Source organism: Bufo gargarizans, chromosome 1 (assembly GCF_014858855.1).
Source record: "Bufo gargarizans isolate SCDJY-AF-19 chromosome 1, ASM1485885v1, whole genome shotgun sequence".
Lineage (NCBI taxonomy): Eukaryota > Metazoa > Chordata > Amphibia > Anura > Bufonidae > Bufo > Bufo gargarizans.
Genome location: NC_058080.1, coordinates 517,626,116 through 517,645,855, shown reverse-complemented (window position 1 = coordinate 517,645,855; position 19,740 = coordinate 517,626,116). Strand labels below are relative to the sequence as shown.

Here is a 19,740-nt window from a genome sequence, read left to right as displayed (position 1 = left end):
CGGATTTACCCCAAGATCACCTGATATCAGTCACCCCCCATCTGGCACCCGTACCAAGTGCCCAGACCACCACACCCACCTCTTTTTCTAACATACCTACCTAATTTTAATATACTTAGTATTTTAACTAAATAAAAACCACTATATTTATCCCATTTATGAGTGTGCCTGCTACCTTTTTATTCTAAATCTTCTCTTTTTTGACTGGGTGAGTCAAAACCAGCAGTTCAGCACCTCAGCCATTCTACTGAGCAGTTGAGCCGCCTTAATCCCATTTGTCACATAAGCTAGAAATACATGATATATAGACAAATCGATGAAAATAAAGGCTAAAAGTTATAGACAGTCTATATAAACATGCTTAAATAATGCAGTAACAAGCTACCCCATGTGTTTAAGGATCAAGACTAAACAAAAGGGTCTATTTGAGAACACAGTTAACTTTTTTTCCAATTACAAATCTTTATAAAACAAAACACTGTAAATATACTTACACCCATAGAATGCTCTGGAGACAATCTGATACTTCATATTGTCGCATAACAATTTAAGAGGCGCTCTTAAATGAAAATGGTTTCAAGTTAGAAAAAATGTTTATGCTAAAATACTAAAAGTCTTTAGCTACAACCTACCATCTTTATATGTATATATGACCATGTTTACATTTTGTAAGGTGAAACTTTATAGTAGATACAGTACCGATGAAAAGTTTGGACACACCTTCTCATTCAAAGAGTTTTCTTTATTTTCATGACTATGAAAATTGTAGATTCACACCTGAAGGCATGAAAACTATGAATTAACACATGTGGAATTATATACATAACAAAAAAGTGTGAAACAACTGAAAATATGTCATATTCTAGGTTCTTCAAAGTAGCCACCTTTTGCTTTGATTACTGCTTTGCACACTCTTGGCATTCTCTTGATGGGATTCAAGAGGTAGTCACCTGAAATGGTCTTCCAACAGTCTTGAAGGAGTTCCCAGAGATGCTTAGCACTTGTTGGCCCTTTTGCCTTCACTCTGCAGTCCAGCTCACCCCAAACCATCTCGATTGGGTTCAGGTCCGGTGACTGTGGTCAAATAGCCCTTACACAGCCTGGAGGTGTGTTTGGGGTCATTGTCTTGTTGAAAAATAAATTATGGTCCAACTAAACGCAAACCGGATGGAATAGCATGCCGCTGCAAGATGCTGTGGTAGCCATGCCGGTTCAGTATGCCTTCAATTTTGAATAAATCCCCAACAGTGTCACCAGCAAAGCACCCCAACACCATCACACCTCCTCCTCCATGCTTCACGGTGGGAACCAGGCATGTAGAGTCCATCCGTTCACCTTTTCTGCGTTGCACAAAGACACGGTGGTTGGAACCAAAGATCTCAAATTTGGACTCATCAGACCAAAGCACAGATTTCCACTGGTCTAATGTCCATTCCTTGTGTTCTTTAGCCCAAACAAGTCTCTTCTGCTTGTTTCCTGTCCTTAGCAGTGGTTTCCTTGCAGATATTCTACCATGAAGGCCTGATTCACACAGTCTTCTAATAAACTGTTGTTCTAGAGATGTGTCTGCTGCTAGAACTCTGTGTGGCATTGACCTGGTCTCTAATTTGAGCTGCTGTTAACTTGCGATTTCTGAGGCTGGTGACTCGGATGAACTTATCCTCCGCAGCATAGGTGACTCTTGGTCTTCCTTTTCTGGGGCGGTCCGCATGTGAGCCAGTTTCTTTGTAGCGCTTGATGGTTTTTGTGACTGCACTTGGGGACACTTTTAAAGTTTTCCCAATTTTTCAGACTGGCTGACCTTCTTAAAGTAATGATGGCCACTTGTTTTTATTTACTTAGCTGCTTTTTTCTTGCCATAATACAAATTCTAACAGTCTATTCAGTAGGACTATCAGCTGTGTATCCACCTGACTTCTCCACAAGGCAACTGATGGTCCCAACCCCATTTATAAGGCAAGAAATCCCACATATTAAACCTGACAGAGCACACCTGTGAAGTGAAAACCATTTCAGGTGACTACCTCTTGAAGCTCATCAAGAGAATGCCAAGAGTGTGCAAAGCAGTAATCAAAGCAAAAGGTGGCTACTTTGAAGAACCTAGAATATGACATTTTCAGTTGTTTCACACTTTTTTGTTATGTATATAATTCCACATGTGTTAATTCATAGTTTTGATGCCTTCAGTGTGAATCTACAATTTTCATAGTCATGAAAATAAAGAAAACTGTTTGAATGAGAAGGTGTGTCTAAACTTTTGGTCTGTACTGTACATATATATAGAATTAAACGGGTTGTGCAGGGAGTTAATGTTGATGACCTGTCATCCAACTCCTGGCACCCTCACAGAGCAGCTGTTTGAAGAGGAGATGGCGCCCATGCAAGCAATGCTTCCCATTCAAAATTAAACTGCGTGTCATCTTGCTTGCAGCACCACAATGTAATTACAATTGCTGGTCCCATTCAAGTAAAATTTGTAATTACACTGCACCGCCACTACAAGCAATACACGCAACATAATCTTGAATAGGAAGCAGTGATCGCACAAGCGCAACTACCCCTTGAAAGAACGTCGGGGTACAGGGATCTGATAATGATGACATCTCCTGATTATAGGTCATCAATATAAACCCTCTGCCCAACCCATTTTAATCTTTATTAAAAAAATGAGTAACATTACTTATTTTGTATTGATTCGGTTACAGCCTGTATTATCGCCAGGAGCTGCAGGTTTCAGATCTAAAAATCTGCAAGAATTCCTTGTTATTTAAAGGCCCTTTTAAAAGGATAGGGACAATTATCAGCGAGGAGTGATTATACGAATTCTCATTTTCAAAAATTGCCCTGTGTAAATTTGCCACTGTTCACCTGACAAACAAGATTCATTGTGTCCTTAGTCATTGTGGCACCAAAAATCAATGTCTGTGGGCAGCACATTGCCCTGTTTAAACAGGGATGTGTTGCTGACAATCAATGAATCTGTAGGGTGATGAAAGATTGCAGTTTGTAAATACAGCTGAGCAAACTGGCAAGAATCGGGTACGAACAATTCATTTCTGATAAGTGCCCTGGGTATGGGGCCATGTGAAAGGGCCCTAAATACCTTTGCAATGCTTTCTCTAGTGATATGTATTCTTGGAATTGTAGATTTATATCTATGAAACTGGCTGACCTGTTGCATGTGCGCTTTGCAGCTGAAGACATCCATGTTGGTCCCATGTTCATATATGCCTGCATTGCTAAGAAAAATTAAGGTTCAATATATGCAAATCAGCCTCTAAGAGCAACCAGGGTGTTGCCATTACACCTAGAGGCTCAACTCTCTATGTAACTGCCACATCATCTCCACTTTGCTTGACAGGGCCAGGCAGTGAAAACATCATCTCATGCCTGGCCCTGTCAATCAAAGTAGAGAGGACATGGCAGTTGCAGAGCAAGTGGAGCCTCTAGGTGTAACAGCAATGTCCCCATTGCTCCTAAATGCTAATTTGCATATATTAAAACATAATTTTTCTCAGCAATGCGGCCACATATGAACATGGGACCAACACCGATGCCTTCAGCTGCCAAGTGCACATACAACAGGTCAGACAGTTTCATAGGTACAAATCTGCTCACAGATGCCCTTTAAAAAGGTGTCGCTTAATTAGGCAAGCAAAAATACTGTAAATACAGTTCTAGGTTATAAAACATGAGGTATTTACTTAACAATATAAATCCTTAGAAAAATATAACACATCTAAAATAGAAAAAAAATATATAGTACACCAATTAAACATCAATTAAAAAACAGGATCATTCCTGAATTTCAAAATGCGTATTCAAAATTAAGATGCTATTTTGCAATTTATAAAACTCTAAATGTAACCTGTAAGTAATACTAAAATGAAAAAAAAAAAAAGCTAATATTCTGTCCTGGCGTCGCGCATTCACTCCCAACATAAAACTCTACAGCAGCGACTACATGATGTGACCATGTGATAGACAATACGTATAAGGCATAGTGCATATCCAGGTCCAACTTTGAATTGGTAGTACATGGCCAGATTACTATAAACATAAAAAAAAAAAAATTGGGATTTTGTACAGGTTGGTCCTATAAGAGGAACTGAAAACAATATGTACAATAACAAATGACGAGTGAACGGAAGAAATACGTATTGTTTAACCTCTCTGAGAACATTTATTCTATTGTGATGTGATTTTATTAAGGATAAAAATTTAAAACGTACCTCTCATGATTGCACCCATTGGATGGAACTCCGTCTGAAGATCCACTTTGAGAACATGAGGAGCAGGAGGATTTGCGAGTACTGGGCTGCCACACTGAAGGTAACCCAACCCCCTGAGGATCCATAAAATCTTGAGGCACTAAAGAGAAATCAAATATGAGCGAATCCAACCAAAATCCGTCTCACATTTTTTTTTCTTAATCTGGAGCAAATTGCAATTCACAGACTTGCTTTAATAAGGTATTCATTATACAATCATGAATGCGCACTGTCCATGAGAAATGTCAGTGAATCTTTAAGACACTGTATAAATCCATAGCACCTTCAACAGGAACCATTGTGGATTCACTCAATTTATTGTATTATATCAATCGAAACATAACCTGTTTTAACTGAAATTGTGTCCAGGAAATCCATTGAATGTGGTCCCAAATGAGTTTAGGCAATCTTCCAGTCTCAAACCAAAATTAGACTATAGACTTGTTCAGGGATCACCAACCTCCAGCACTACAGATGCTATGGGAGCTGTGAGAACAGCCAAGCATGTTTACATGCTGGGAGTTGTAGTTTCACAGCAGCTGGAGTGCCGAAGGTTGCTGATCCCTGGACTAGATATACAGTCATAATACCTGTGCTCTCCACTGCACATATCTGATCCTCTTACTGTCTTCACAAAATAACCACTAACCTTCCCTGCCCTGGGATCAACTAGTGCCAATGACAACCTCAAGACAGTGGAGGGGGAAGAGGTTGGTATATCTCAGACTTTTTGAATGCAGTTCCATCAGCAAGCATTTTGTGAAGATGGTCTTGAGAAGTGTTCCTCAATCTGCCTGTCATGTTTTCAGAATTTGCTTAGTATTGAGCAGGTGATATTTTTAGTGTCAATGCATCAGGACTTACCACAGAACAGGTATTCATTCTGTGGGATATTCTAAAATCATGACTGGCAGGTGGGCCCTGAGAACCAGATCTACACCATAATTTCAATGGATGGTACTAGGTAGGATGACTATATATTTCTAAAGTATAATCACATTTTAGTGTGAAAATGGACACTAACTTTAAACATGTTTTTGTGATGATATATTATTTGGGGCTATATAATAACCAAGTCTGGAGGGTGCACATTCAGAGAAGTACAGGTGAAACTCGAAAAATTAGAATATCGTGCAAAGTTCATTTATTTCACTAATGCAACTTAAAAGGTGAAACTAACATATGAGACTCATTAGACGCAAAGCGAGATATTTCGAGCCTTTACTTGTTATAATTTGGATGATTATGGCTTACAGCTTATGAAACCCCAAAGTCACAATTTTGAGGTCCCCTTTGCTCAGGAGATATGGATTAAGTAGCTGACTAGAGTGTGACACTTTGAGCCTAGAATATTGAACCTTTTCACAAAATTCTAATTTTAAGCTGCATTAATGCAATTCCTTTTAAGCTGCATTACTGAAATAAAAGGACTTTTGCACGATATTCAAATTTTTCGAGTTTCACCTGTACATAAAATGTTATCTATATACACCACATGCCAGCAAAAACACAAGACAGATTCACAATCAATATAATTTCATTAAAATGATTAGGAAAACATATGATCCCATCAAATGCTGTGAATAAAAGCTGTCATTAGGAAATAAACCAGGAGTAGCAATTACTGTGAAGCAGAGTTTTATGTTCATAACCATGATAAATATTGATTAAAATAACCTGCATAACCCACAATTATTTAGAAACAGCTCATTATTTACCCATAATTTCAAGCACTTAAAGGGGTTGTCCAGCCTTTTTAAGCGACAACCTATCCTCAGGATGAGCTATCACTACCTGACTGCCAGGGGTCCTCTGACAGAAGACAGCGCAGCAGCTACACAGAGCTATTAACAGTGTAGTGGAGGGAGCTCGCTACTACAGCTGCTCCCAGGACTGACTTCCATTAACAGTGCTACACAGAACAACTGATTGCCTAGTGATGGCCTATCCTGAGGATAGAAAAAAGAATGGTAAACAGCACAAAAAATTCCACCTTGGGACAATTCATACTCCAGGTACCCAGCGTATAAGTCCAGACGGTGGTGCAAACGGAAGGAGATCCAGGCTATGGGTCCCTTCAAGCAACAGAATAGTAAAAATGTCCGCAGCACTCTTCAGTTTGTGCAAAAGATCACCGCTTTTTTTATTCCATAAGCAGCCTACAATGCAACGTTTCGACCTAAACAAGTCTTTATCAAGCAATTCCAATCATCATTATCAATTGCTTGATAAAGACTTGTTTAAGTCGAAACGTTGCATTGTATGCTGCTTATGGAATAAAAAAAGCGGTGATTTTTTTTGCACAAAGTCAAGAGTGCTGTGGATATTTTTACTATTCTATCCTGAGGATAGGACATCACTTAAAAAAAGCTGAACAACACCCTTATACATGAGCAAGTGTAAAAGCAGATGAAGAGCAGTATGAGCTGGTAGCCAGTATATGTCACCATATATATATATATATGTATATATATATATATATATATATATATACGGAATTGTATATTCCATGATAAATTGCAATAGTGGATAAAATTACATGCCCATGTTAACAAAAGTTATCAGATATATTTGGAAAGTTGGTGGTACCAGCACACACAGTTAAAAAAGTACGCTAAGGCAGACCCGGCATGGTAGGGGCATGGAAGAGCTTCTCAGAACGTGTTTGGACCACTGAAGTCTGACTTGCTGGCATCACATGGTAAGTGGAGATGGAACATGGGAGATGTGTTAATGATGGATGAAAATGATGGTGTACAGTAACTACAAACAAAGGAAAAGTACAATGAGAATACTATACATTCATGGCAGCTATACCACTCATTGGTGTTGTTTACTAAGTGACTAGTCTTCCTTCAGGCCAAATTCACATTTCCATGTTCTGGAAAGTATTATACATCTGTCTCACATCCCTGTTAGTTTGGGTCAGACATACAGGTCCTTCTCAAAAAATTAGCATATTGTGATAAAGTTCATTATTTTCTGTAATGTACTGATAAACATTAGACTTTCATATATTTTAGATTCATTACACACCAACTGAAGTAGTTCAAGCCTTTTATTGTTTTAATATTGATGATTTTGGCATACAGCTCATGAAAACCCAAATTTCCTATCTAAAAAAATTAGCATATTTCATCCGACCAATAAAAGAAAAGTGTTTTTAATACAAAAAAAGTAAACCTTCAAATAATTATGTTCAGTTATGCACTCAATACTTGGTCGGGAATCCTTTTGCAGAAATGACTGCTTCAATGCGGCGTGGCATGGAGGCAATCAGCCTGTGGCACTGCTGAGGTGTTATGGAGGCCCAGGATGCTTCGATAGCGGCCTTAAGCTCATCCAGAGTGTCGGGTCTTGCGTCTCTCAACTTTCTCTTCCCAATATCCCACAGATTCTCTATAGGGTTCAGGTCAGGAGAGTTGGCAGGCCAATTGAGCACAGTAATACCATGGTCAGTAAACCATTTACCAGTGGTTTTGGCACTGTGAGCAGGTGCCAGGTCGTGCTGAAAAATGAAATCTTCATCTCCATAAAGCTTTTCAGCAGATGGAAGCATGAAGTGCTCCAAAATCTCCTGATAGCTAGCTGCATTGACCCTGCCCTTGATAAAACACAGTGGACCAACACCAGCAGCTGACATGGCACCCCAGACCATCACTGACTGTGGGTACTTGACACTGGACTTCAGGCATTTTGGCATTTCCCTCCCCCTAGTCTTCCTCCAGACTCTGGCACCTTGATTTCCGAATGACATGCAACAGTCCAGTGCTGCTTCTCTGTAGCCCAGGTCAGGTGCTTCTGCCACTGTTTCTGGTTCAAAAGTGGCTTGACCTGGGGAATGCGGCACCTGTAGCCCATTTCCTGCAAACGCCTGTACACGGTGGCTCTGGATGTTTCTACTCCAGACTCAGTCCACTGCTTCCGCAGGTCCCCCAAGGTCTGGAATCGGTCCTTCTCCACAATCTTCCTCAGGGTCCGGTCACCTTCTCGTTGTGCAGCGTTTTCTGCCACACTTTTTCCTTCCCACAGACTTCCCACTGAGGTGCCTTGATACAGCACTCTGGGAACAGCCTATTCGTTCAGAAATTTCTTTCTGTGTCTTACCCTCCTGCTTGAGGGTGTCAATGATGGCCTTCTGGACAGCAGTCAGGTCGGCAGTCTTACCCATGATTGCGGTTTTGAGTAATGAACCAGGCTGGGAGTTTTTAAAAGCCTCAGGAATCTTTTGCAGGTGTTTAGAGTTAATTAGTTGATTCAGATGATTAGGTTAATAGCTCGTTTAGAGAACCTTTTCATGATATGCTAATTTTTTGAGATAGGAATTTTGGGTTTTCATGAGCTGTATGCCAAAATCATCAATATTAAAACAATAAAAGGCTTGAACTACTTCAGTTGGTGTGTAATGAATCTAAAATATATGAAAGTCTAATGTTTATCAGTACATTACAGAAAATAATGAACTTTATCACAATATGCTAATTTTTTGAGAAGGACCTGTATAACACGTCCAGAACACAGATGTGTGAATCCAGCTTTAGGCCTGATTTTCAGACTTTTGAAAATCAGGCCTAAAATGGGATTTATCTGGTAACAGTTTGTTTCTCTCTCCCCACTGAAAAAAAACCCATTCATTGGCTTAGCTGAAAGTGTATTTTTATGGGGGAGTCAGGAGAAATGAACATTGGTCAACAGTTATTTAAAGGAATTCTCAGTTAAACCACAAAAAAAACTGAAAATACTGAAAAAACCTACAAGACGTCCTAAGTCAGAATGGAGAGTATGGAGCAGAAGCTGCATCGAAGCTCCATTCTCCGTCTGTATCAGCCCTGTAAAGCACTGTATTATGTACAGATCACAGCTGACATACTGACGAGCTGAAATGAGGGACCGGATTTCACGTCCAGGAATTTGACAGCAGCCATTTTAATTTCTCCAATGATTGTCTCTTAGTCAAAACGAGACATTTTATATTAACAGGTTTCAATATTTTTATAGGAGTTTTGTTTCCCGGAGAACCCCTTTAATGAATTTGACCACCTTTAAACAAACTATAAGAAACATGTTTATATGCACATTACTTTAACACAACATCTACAATTACGTATTTTCTATTGTTTCGCTTCTACACTGTTTATGTAGTTTAATTCAGTCATCAGATTATCACAATTAAAAGGTAGGAAATGGATAAACCATAATAATAATTGGAAATTATAAAAAGATGTATAAATAGTCAATGGAGGTGAAAATGATTGTGTGGAGTCACAACTAATATATATACATATATATATATATATATATATATATACAGTTGCAAGAAAAAGTATGTGAACCCTTTGGAATTATATGGATTTCTGCACAAATTGGTCATAAAATGTGATCTGATCTTCATCTAAGTCACAACAATAGACAATCACAGTCTGCTTAAACTAATAGCACACAAATAATTAAATGTTACCATGTTTTTATTGAACACACCATGTAAACATTCACAATGCAGGTGGAAAAAGTATGTGAACCCCTAGACTAATGACATCTCCAAGAGCTAATTGGAGTGAGGTGTCAGCCAACTGGAGTCCAATCAATGAGATGACATTGGAGGTGTTGGTTACAGCTGCCCTGCCCTATAAAAAACACACACCAGTCCTGGGTTTGCTTTTCACAAGAAGTATTGCCTGATGTGAATGATGCCTCGCACAAAAGAGCTCTCAGAAGACCTACGATTAGGAATTATTGACTTGCATAAAGCTGGAAAGGGTTATAAAAGCATCTCCAAAAGCGTTGCTGTTCATCAGTCCACGGTAAGACAAATTGTCTATAAATGGAGAAAGTTCACCATTGCTGCTACTCTCCCTAGGAGTGGCCGTCCTGTAAAGATCACTGCAAGAGCACAGTGCAGACTGCTCAATGAGGTGAAGAAGAATCTTAGAGTGTCAGCTAAAGACTTACAAAAGTCTCTGGCATATGCTAATATCCCTGTTAGCGAATCTACGATACGTAAAACACTAAACAAGAATGGATTTCATAGGAGGATACCACAGAGGAAGCCACTGCTGTCCAAACAAATCATTGCTGCACATTTACAGTTTGCACAAGAACACCTGGATGTTCCACAGCAGTACTGGCAAAACATTCTGTGGACAGATGAAACCAAAGTTGAGTTGTTTGGAAGAAACACACAACACTATGTGTGGAGAGAAAGAGGCACAGCACACCAACATCAAAACCTCATCCCAACTATGAAGTATGGTGGTGGGGGCATCATGGTTTGGGGCTGCTTTGCTGCGTCAGGGCCTGGACGGATTGCTATCATCAAAGGAAAAAATAATTCCCAAGTTTATCAAGACATTTTGAAGGAGAACTTAAGGCCATCTGTCCACCAGCTGAAGCTCAACAGAAGATGGGTGTTGCAACAGGACAACGACTCAAAGCATAGAAGTAAATCAACAACAGAATTGCTTAAACAGAAAAAAATACGCTTTCTGGAGTGGCCCAGTCAGAGTCCTGACCTCAACGCGATTGAGATGCTGTGGCATGACCTCAAGAAAGCAATTCACACCAGACATCCCAAGAATATTGCTGAACTGAAACAGTTCTGTAAAGAGGAATGGTCAAGAATTACTCCTGACCGTTGTGCATGTCTGATCTGCAACTACAGGAAACGTTTGGTTGAAGTTATTGCTGCCAAAGGAGGTTCAACCAGTTATTAAATCCAAGAGTTCACATACTTTTTCCACATGCACTGTGAATGTTTACATGGTGTGTTCAATAAAAACATGGTAACATTTAATTCTTTGTGTGTTATTAGTTTAAGCAGACTGTGATTGTCTATTGTTGTGACTTAGATGAAGATCAGATCACATTTTATGACCAATTTGTGCAGAAATCCCTATCATTCCAAAGGGTTCACATCCTTTTTCTTGCAACTGTATATATATATATATATGTATATATATATATATATGTATATATACACACATTTCTATTTATAAAGGAATTTGTCCATACTCATACCAAACTCAGATTGACTCGCTGGGTATATTATTCTGAATACATAGTCTGTTGCTTCATCTTCTTCCTTGTCTGAGGTTGACTCCGAAGAACCCTGAGGACTTCTCTTTCTCAGCTTGGGAAACACTTTGCCCTATGTTACATAAAAATGATAAAACTTTAGATATAATTTGAGAACAAAAACAGTGTTAGTAGTCATGTTAGGCCCCGTGAAAATCAAACCTTGATTTTACTCTTTTCAACTACTGTATACAGTGGTGTACATAGATAAGTAAGGGCCCCATAGCAGGAATCAGACCAGGTCCCCCCCCCCCCCCCCCCCCCCACAGGACAGAAGGGTTTCGGCCTAAACCCTTTTCAATGACCCTTGGGCTAGTTTTTCTACTGCCTCATTTTCTAAAAGTTGTTCCTTTTAGAGGGAGTCCTGACCAAGTTTTCACCCCCAGTAGAAGAGGAGATAATCCCAACTGGGCCCCCTCTTGCCATGGGCCCCATAGCAGTCGCATGGTCTGCCGCTATGGTAGTTACGCCCCTGACTGTATATAAAGAATATAGTAAAACAATAAACAAAAAAACAAGGTAAACTGTGTATAGAAATAAGCAATTTGTTAAAATGCACTCTGCTGGTGCTTCAACAATTCCTGAGTCATATTTTTGCATTCTTCAGCATTTCAGCCTCCGCAATTTTGGCATTCTTTTTAATTCTTGTTTTAATGCTCACCATTTGGGATAAACAATGTGGTGACGTCATTTGATTGTACGGGTAGATATTGAAGAAGCAATGCCAGTTTTGTTTTTTTGTTTTAATTGTTCTACAAAAATAAATAAGGTACATTTGTATGTTTCTTTTCACTAGACTCTTGTTTTCATTATTTTCAAACACTATTTTTTACTTTACCTGTGATCCTCTGCTCGCCTACATAATACACTTATTAGGCATCGATCCTAATAGTCATCAGCACATAACAAGCTGCGATGTCATTGTTGGCCCTCGGCTGGAATGCCAATTCCAAAATCACATCTGAAATGAGCATGATTGGGTTGGAGAGGAAAAGTTTTCCCTCTCTCTTTAACTACTTAGATGCCATGGTCAGCATTGAATGTGGATGTGTATGAGTAGGAAAGGGTCACAAGAAATGTTAAATTATAGTCACCTTAATGGCAGGAGGTCTTAAAAGTTTTTTTTTAGATTTTGCATTGATGACATCCTTAAAGGGGTATTCACAGGATATAAGAAGTCCTGTGGTTTTAACAATCTCCCATGGATAGTACAAACTGGATTCCCAAAAAGTTGGGACACTATACAAATCGTGAATAAAAACTGAATGCAATGATGTGGAGGTGCCAACTTCTAATATTTTATTCAGAATAGAACATAAATCACGGAACAAAAGCTTAAACTGAGAAAATGTACCATTTTAAGGGAAAAACATGTTGAATCAGAATTTCATGGTGTCAACAAATCTCCAAAAAGTTGGGACAAGGCCATTTTCACCACTGTGTGGCATCTCCCCTTCTTCTTACAACACTCAACAGACGTCTGGGGACAGAGGAGACCAGTTTCTCAAGTTTAGAAATAGGAATGCTCTCCCATTCTTGTCTAATACAGGCCTCTAACTGTTCAATCGTCTTGGGCCTTCTTTGTTGCACCTTCCTCTGTTATGATGCGTCAAATGTTCTCTATAGGTGAAAGTTCTGGACTGCAGACTGGCCATTTCAGTACCCGGATCCTTCTCCTACGCAGCCATGATGTTGTGATTGATGCAGAATGTGGTCTGGCATTATCTTGTTGAAAAATGCAGGGTCTTCCCTGAAAGAGATGAAGTCTGGATGGGAGCATATGTTGTTCTAGAACCTGAATATATTTTTCTGCATTGATGGTGCCTTTACAGACATGCAAGCTGCCCATGCCACACGCACTCATGCAACCCCATACCATCAGAGATGCAGGCTTCTAAATTGAGCGTTGATAACAACTTGGGTTGTCCTTGTCCTCTTTGGTCCGGATGACATGGCGTCCCAGATTTCCCAAAAGAACTTTGAATCGTGACTCGTCTGACCACAGAACAGTCTTCCATTTTGCCACACTGCATTTGAAATGATCCCTGGCCCAGTGAAAACGCCTGAGCTTGTGGATCTTGCTTAGAAATGGCTTCTTCTTTGCACTGTAGAGTTTCAGCTGGCAACGGCGGAAGGCACGGTGGATTGTGTTCACTGACAATGGTTTCTGGAAGTATTCCTGAGCCCATTCTGTGATTTCCTTTACAGTAGCATTCCTGTTTGTGGTGCAGTGTCGTTTAAGGGCCCGGAGATCACAGGCATCCAGTATGGTTTTACAGCCTTGACCCTTACGCACAGAGATTGTTCCAGATTCTCTGAATCTTCGGATGATGTTATGCACAGTTGATGATGATAGATGCAAAGTCTTTGCAATTTTTTGTTGGGTAACACCTTTCTAATATTGCTCCACTATCTTTCTGCGCAACATTGTGGGAATTGGTGATCCTCTACCCATCTTGGCTTCTGAGAGACACTGCCACTCTGAGAAGCTCTTTTTATACCCAATCATGTTGCCAATTGACCTAATTAGTATTAATTGGTCTTCCAGCTCTTCGTTATGCTCAAATTTACTTTTTCCAGCCTCTTATTGCTACTTGTCCCAACTTTTTGGGGATTTGTTGACACCGTGAAAATTTGAATCAACGTATTTTTCCTTTAAAATTATACATTTACTCGGATTAAACGTTTGATCTTTCATCTACGTTCTATTACAAATAAAATATTGACATTTGCCATCTCCACATCATTGCATTCAGTTTTTATTCACAATTTGTTTAGTGTCCCAACTTTTTGGGAATCCGGTTTGTAGTTAACTATCAGATTGGCAGGGGTCCTATGGCTGTAACCCCACCGATCACAAGAAAAGGGGCAGAGTACCCCGTGGAGCCCACCTGAAATGGATGGAGCGGCTGGTTAGATAAGGGCGCAGCCACTCCGATAATTTCTATGGGAGTGCCAGAGATAAACGTTTTAGCCGAGTACAGTGTTCTGCTATCTCTGGTGCTCACATAAAAATGAATGGAACGGCTGCGCCTTTTTCCGACCAGCCACTTTATTCATTTCAGGGGGTTCCAGGGGGTACATGTCAACCGTTCTCGAGATTGGTGGGGGTCCCAGCAGTAGGATCCCCCCAATCCTATAGGTATTCAAGTCCTCAACTTGTTATAACTGGAATACCCCTTTAATGGATGGGCAGCACGGTGGCTCAGTGATTAGCACTGGTGCCTTGCAGCACTGGGGTCCTGACCATAGACAACATCTGCATGGAGTTTGTATGTTCTCCCCGTGTTTGAGTGGGTTTCCTTCGGGTACTCCAGTTTCCGCCTACACTCTAAAAACATACTGATAAGGAACTTAGATTGTAAGCCCCATTGGGGACAGTTGGATGCTACTGTCTGTAAATTGCTGTGGAATATAGTAGCGCTATATAAGTGCATAAAATAAATAAATAAAATGGATATTAATAGCAGTTTGATTAGAATGCTTGTGTTATAAGATTTTTATCAATGAAGTGAGGGTGGAAACCCATAGCTTTAGAAATCACAAACTCCAGGATATAATACACCAAAACATCTCTTTTGTTTGTTAAACATACATTTTAGGTGGATTTCCCTGTAATATTATGTAAACAGCAGCAAATACTGTGGTGTTTCTAATTAAAACACAGCTGACTGGAAGCCAAGGAGCCTGATGAGTTCCCTTTAAGAAAATCTCCAGAATGGACTGATCTAGAATACCTTTCCTCTTTGCGACCACAATGGAGGATCAAGTTGTCCGTGTGGAAGTAGACCATTTTCAAGACAGGAGAGAAACTGGAGGAGATGCCCTCCATGGGGGAACCTGAGAGGAGGTCTCTGTATTCCATCCTGACTGACTAACACTACAGTGCCACCACTGTCCACTGGATAATGAAAAGAAAGCGCATATTAGTATCTTCACTACTGTTGCATGACAACAACATGTTAGATATGAGGTTCTATCATTTCAGAAGCAAAATATCTAGGTTGAATACTAAAGCTGGCCATACACATGAGATTTGAAGGAGCAGGCAATGGTAACTTTGTCAAAGCCATCACAAACATACATGAAAGGATCTTCTAAATCTGCAAAACTGCAGTAAAATTAAAATCCAAGCCACTGTATATCTTATGGCTGACTACTGGCTAGAACAGCCATTGCCATGAAAGATTGTGCCCTCCCCCTTTTGCCTCTCTCATACTTCCTGCCACTCGGTTCCAGCTCCTTCAGACCACCACTGTGTTTGCAGGGCTCGAGTCCCCGCTTGTAAACTTCCAGCATGGACGGGGATGTGACACTGCAGTAAATGGCAGTCCAAAATTGGGAAAGGATGTGGGGATTGAAACTGTTAAAAGCTGGACAACCCGTTGCCTTTAAATTTCTTTAAGCTGCCATTTTTTACCCTTGGAAAGTGTAATTAATAATATTACTTTACTACTTACTTTATATTTACTTCAGAATTATGAATCATGAAATGGAAATAAAAGAAGAAAACAACTGGAAGAAAACAGGGTATTAGAGACAGAATATTCATGACAAGGTGTCATTAATATTCTGTTATTTTAAATGCATGCTACTTTATTTTAAACACAGATTTAATGGCCATATAATTGCATCTACTGGTATACCAGCCCACTAAAGTAAATATCACCCAGTGATGTGGCAGCATGGAATAACTGTGCCAACTATGGTGGTTTTCAGTTCTCCCGGCAATATGTGTCATAACAGCGAAAAGTGTTCAGATACATTCTTACAGGCTCACTTAAACATCAGAAGATAATATCGGGGTGGCCTCATAGAGCCAAAGTTAAGGGGTAGCAGCACTCTGCTGAGAACAGTGCCCCTTTGGTTTCAGTTAATTTTCAAAGGGAGAGTATGAGCTGTAAACTGGAAATTACCATGTGTTAAGGGATGGCAAAATGGTGGGATGTTTTAATGGCATAGAAGTATTGTTTTCTTGGTGTACATTAGCCTGTATTCACCAACTTATCGCCACAGTCTATGTAAATCCTAATGACTAAAGAGAATTCAATATGTTACAAAGAACAGATCATCATGGTTGGCTTTAGAAGCATGTTAATGAGTTCACTGTATGGCAGTAGCCTTCACAGTAACCAGATCTAAATAAGAACATCTTTAGAATATGACAGAACAGGAAATCTCTGGCAAATACACAATACTATCTTGTCAACATGGACCACGACTGTTAAGGACAGTTTAAAAAAAAAGTTATATTATCAGTTGCATTAGGTGTTTTAATTCTATAAAAAGTATACAAATGCATACCTTGTTGGTGACAATGGAGATACACAATTTCCTCAAAACGAATAGTCATTGCATAGTCCCAATAAACACTAGAAAATATTACCACAAAGAGGCAATAATATAGAACATGCATATATTTACTCAAACATCATTAAACATATCTAACACATTTTGTACAACGTAATCCCTTAAATGTGTTCACCTCATGTTTGGTGTGTCTGCAGTACCCTCTTATTCTGCAATGTTATTTAATATTTGAATGGCTTGTAATGTTCCAGCATATCTCTATATGGATCAATTGGAGTTGATAATCCTGACTCTGCCCCTGTAAGTGGCTGGCTGATGGTCTTGGATCCACCTCTAGTTCAGTCTAGTGTTATGAGTTACGTAGCTGAGAAAGTGAGATGAGGCTACATGGCCCAAACTCAGTATCACGATGTCTAAGAGTTCCATAGAAAATCATCTCTACTTCACAGTACTCCAGGAAAAGAGAAAGAAAAGAACTAGAAGGTCCAGAATCTGCATGGCCAAGTATTGGAGTCAGTCCAAAAGGTATTTGCTGCTTATGGCTGATGGAGACTTTATTGCAAATAGTGGGACATTGCTAAGACACCCTTCACGCTTGGAAATAGTCTGGCCCACCGGATCTTAATTCTGTACCCCCAACCTACAGTCACCACTGCAAGAATACTATTTCCAGTCTTAGATTCTGCAGAAAGAGACTTCAGAGAGATAGAGGGAAGGAGTACTACAAACCGGTGGATGTACTACAACTCCCATTCTTCACTTAAGAGACTCATTTTCTACAACTGGCCTGGTTACTGACTCCAGCACCATTCGCCAGCCACGGCACCTGCATCTCTTGCCCTGCACCCACACCAAACACCAAGAGCAACAATTTGGGTGTAGCTCGAGAGAAGAAAAGGTGCGCCCTATAGGCTCAACAGAAGCCCCAAAAGTATTGTTTTGGCACACGTGAGTCAGGTAATTGTTGCCATTCCTTTTATTAAGTGCATAGAAGAATGGGCATATGCCAGCAGGACAGTGTATATACTGGGAGACTAAGGCTACTTTCACATTAGCGTTTTTTGTGGATCTGTCATGGATCTGCAAAAACACTTCCGTTACAATAATACAACTGCATGCATCCGTCATGAATGGATCCGGTTGTATTATGTCTTCTATAGCCATGACGGATCCGTCTTGAACACCATTGACAGTCAATGGGGGACAGATCTGTTTTCTATTGTGTCAGAGAAAACGGCTCCGTCCCCATTGACTTACATTGTGTCAGGACAGATATGTCTTGCTCCGCACCACATGGTGGACAGAAAAACGCTTCTGTTACAATAATACAACCTCATTCATCTGTCATGAACGGATCCAGTTGTATTATGTGCTCTATAGCCTTGACGGATCTGTCATGAACACCATTAAAAGTCATAGGGGAACGGATCCATTTTCTATTGTGCCAGATTGTGTCAGAGAAAACGGATCTGTCCCCATTGACTTACAGTGTATGTCAGGACGGATCCGTCTTGTTTCGCACCACATGGCAGACAGAAAAACAAAGCAAGCAGCATTTTGGTGTCCGCCTCCAAAGAGGAATGGTGACTGAACGGAGGCAAACTGAGTGGATCCTTTTCCATTAAGAATGCATTAGGGCAAAACTGATCCGTTTTGGAGCGCTTCTGAGAGCTCATGACGTATCCCAGAAACAGAAAGCCAAAACGCTAGTGTGAAAGTAGCCTTACCTGGACTTAGCAATGTTATCAGGGTCGACACGACACACCCACAATGATAAGCTTTTCTGCAACTGATCTGGCACCAGAACTGAGTGCCAGAAGTGCACAGCTCCATCCATTGTATGGTGGACAGAGGTGGTCACTATAGCGCTACTAGCATTCACTTTGAAGAGAGCAGCACGGCTACAGCTCATCGGCAGAGGTGTGGGGTGTTAAACTGATAGTGATGGATGCTGAGGGTTGATCAACCCCTTTAAATAGGTTGCAATGCGATCACAGAATTTAATTAAGCCCAACAAAAACACTGAGGTGATCATAATCGGATGAGAATAGCGCTTAAACTGACCCAGAAATGTTGGTTTGTTTAAATATCAAGCTGTCATTTTCAAATCCCTTGTGCAATGTCCTGTGTTGTCATTTTACAATCGGTTTAAAAATATCAAAACAAGTTTCCTCAAAAGTAATATAATTGCAAAATTGTCAAAATTAATGGGTATTCATACAAATCATACAATGATAGCTTATCCTAAGGGTGGAAACCCTGAATAACCCCTTACATTAGTAAATGTTTTAATTTTACAAGGTTCTACACATGAGAGGAACACATTTATTGTAAAAAGAATCACTATGAACTGCTAGTGCGCCTGAATCCCTTCTTGTTTCATACATCTTTGTAGAGGCTACCATTAAAGAAGGGGAAATCCTAAAAGTCTCATTATTATCAAATACCACAAGCAAGGTTACAAAAAAATAATTAATAAGGATAGATTATTAATATCCGATCGGTAAGGGTCTGACACCCCGCACCCCCACCAATCAGCTGTTACCTCCAGGTGCTGAAACTAGCACTTTAACCACCTCAGCTCCCCTAGCTTAAACAACCTTAATGACCAGACGACTTTTTACACTTCTGCACTACACTATTTTCACGGTTTATTGCTCGGTCATACAACTTACCACCCAAATGAATTTTATCTCCTTTTCTTCTCACTAATAGAGCTTTCATTTGGTGGCATTTCATTGCTGCTGACATTTTTACTTTTTTTGTTAATAATCGAAATTTACCGAAATTTTTGCAAAAAAATGAAATTTTTCACTTTCAGTTGTAAAATAAAAAATAAAAAAATACATTTCTATATATTTTTTTCTCTAAATTTATTGATCTACATGTCTTTGATAAAAAAAATGCAATAAGTGTATATTTATTGGTTTGGGTAAAGGTTATAGCGTTTACAAACTATGGTACAAAAATGTGAATTTCCGCATTTTGAAGCAGCTCTGACTTTCTGAGCACCTGTCATGTTTCCTGAGGTTCTACAATGCCCAGACAGTAGAAACACCCCACAAATAACCCCATTTCGGAAAGTAGA

At 39.8% G+C, this 19,740-nt stretch overlaps 1 protein-coding gene across 1 annotated transcript in view; it reads right to left on the bottom strand.

The window, feature by feature from the left end:
- SGSM1 (small G protein signaling modulator 1) overlaps positions 1 to 19,740 on the bottom strand; it is a 240,980-nt gene that overhangs the window by 53,718 nt on the left and 167,522 nt on the right. Inside the window, exons 10-14 of the mRNA XM_044288814.1 lie at positions 16,647 to 16,714; positions 15,080 to 15,243; positions 11,286 to 11,415; positions 4,233 to 4,371; positions 495 to 559 (exon numbers count right to left, since the gene is read on the bottom strand). Of these exons, the coding sequence (XP_044144749.1) occupies positions 495 to 559; positions 4,233 to 4,371; positions 11,286 to 11,415; positions 15,080 to 15,243; positions 16,647 to 16,714 (566 nt within the window). The remainder of the gene's footprint in view (positions 1 to 494; positions 560 to 4,232; positions 4,372 to 11,285; positions 11,416 to 15,079; positions 15,244 to 16,646; positions 16,715 to 19,740) is intronic.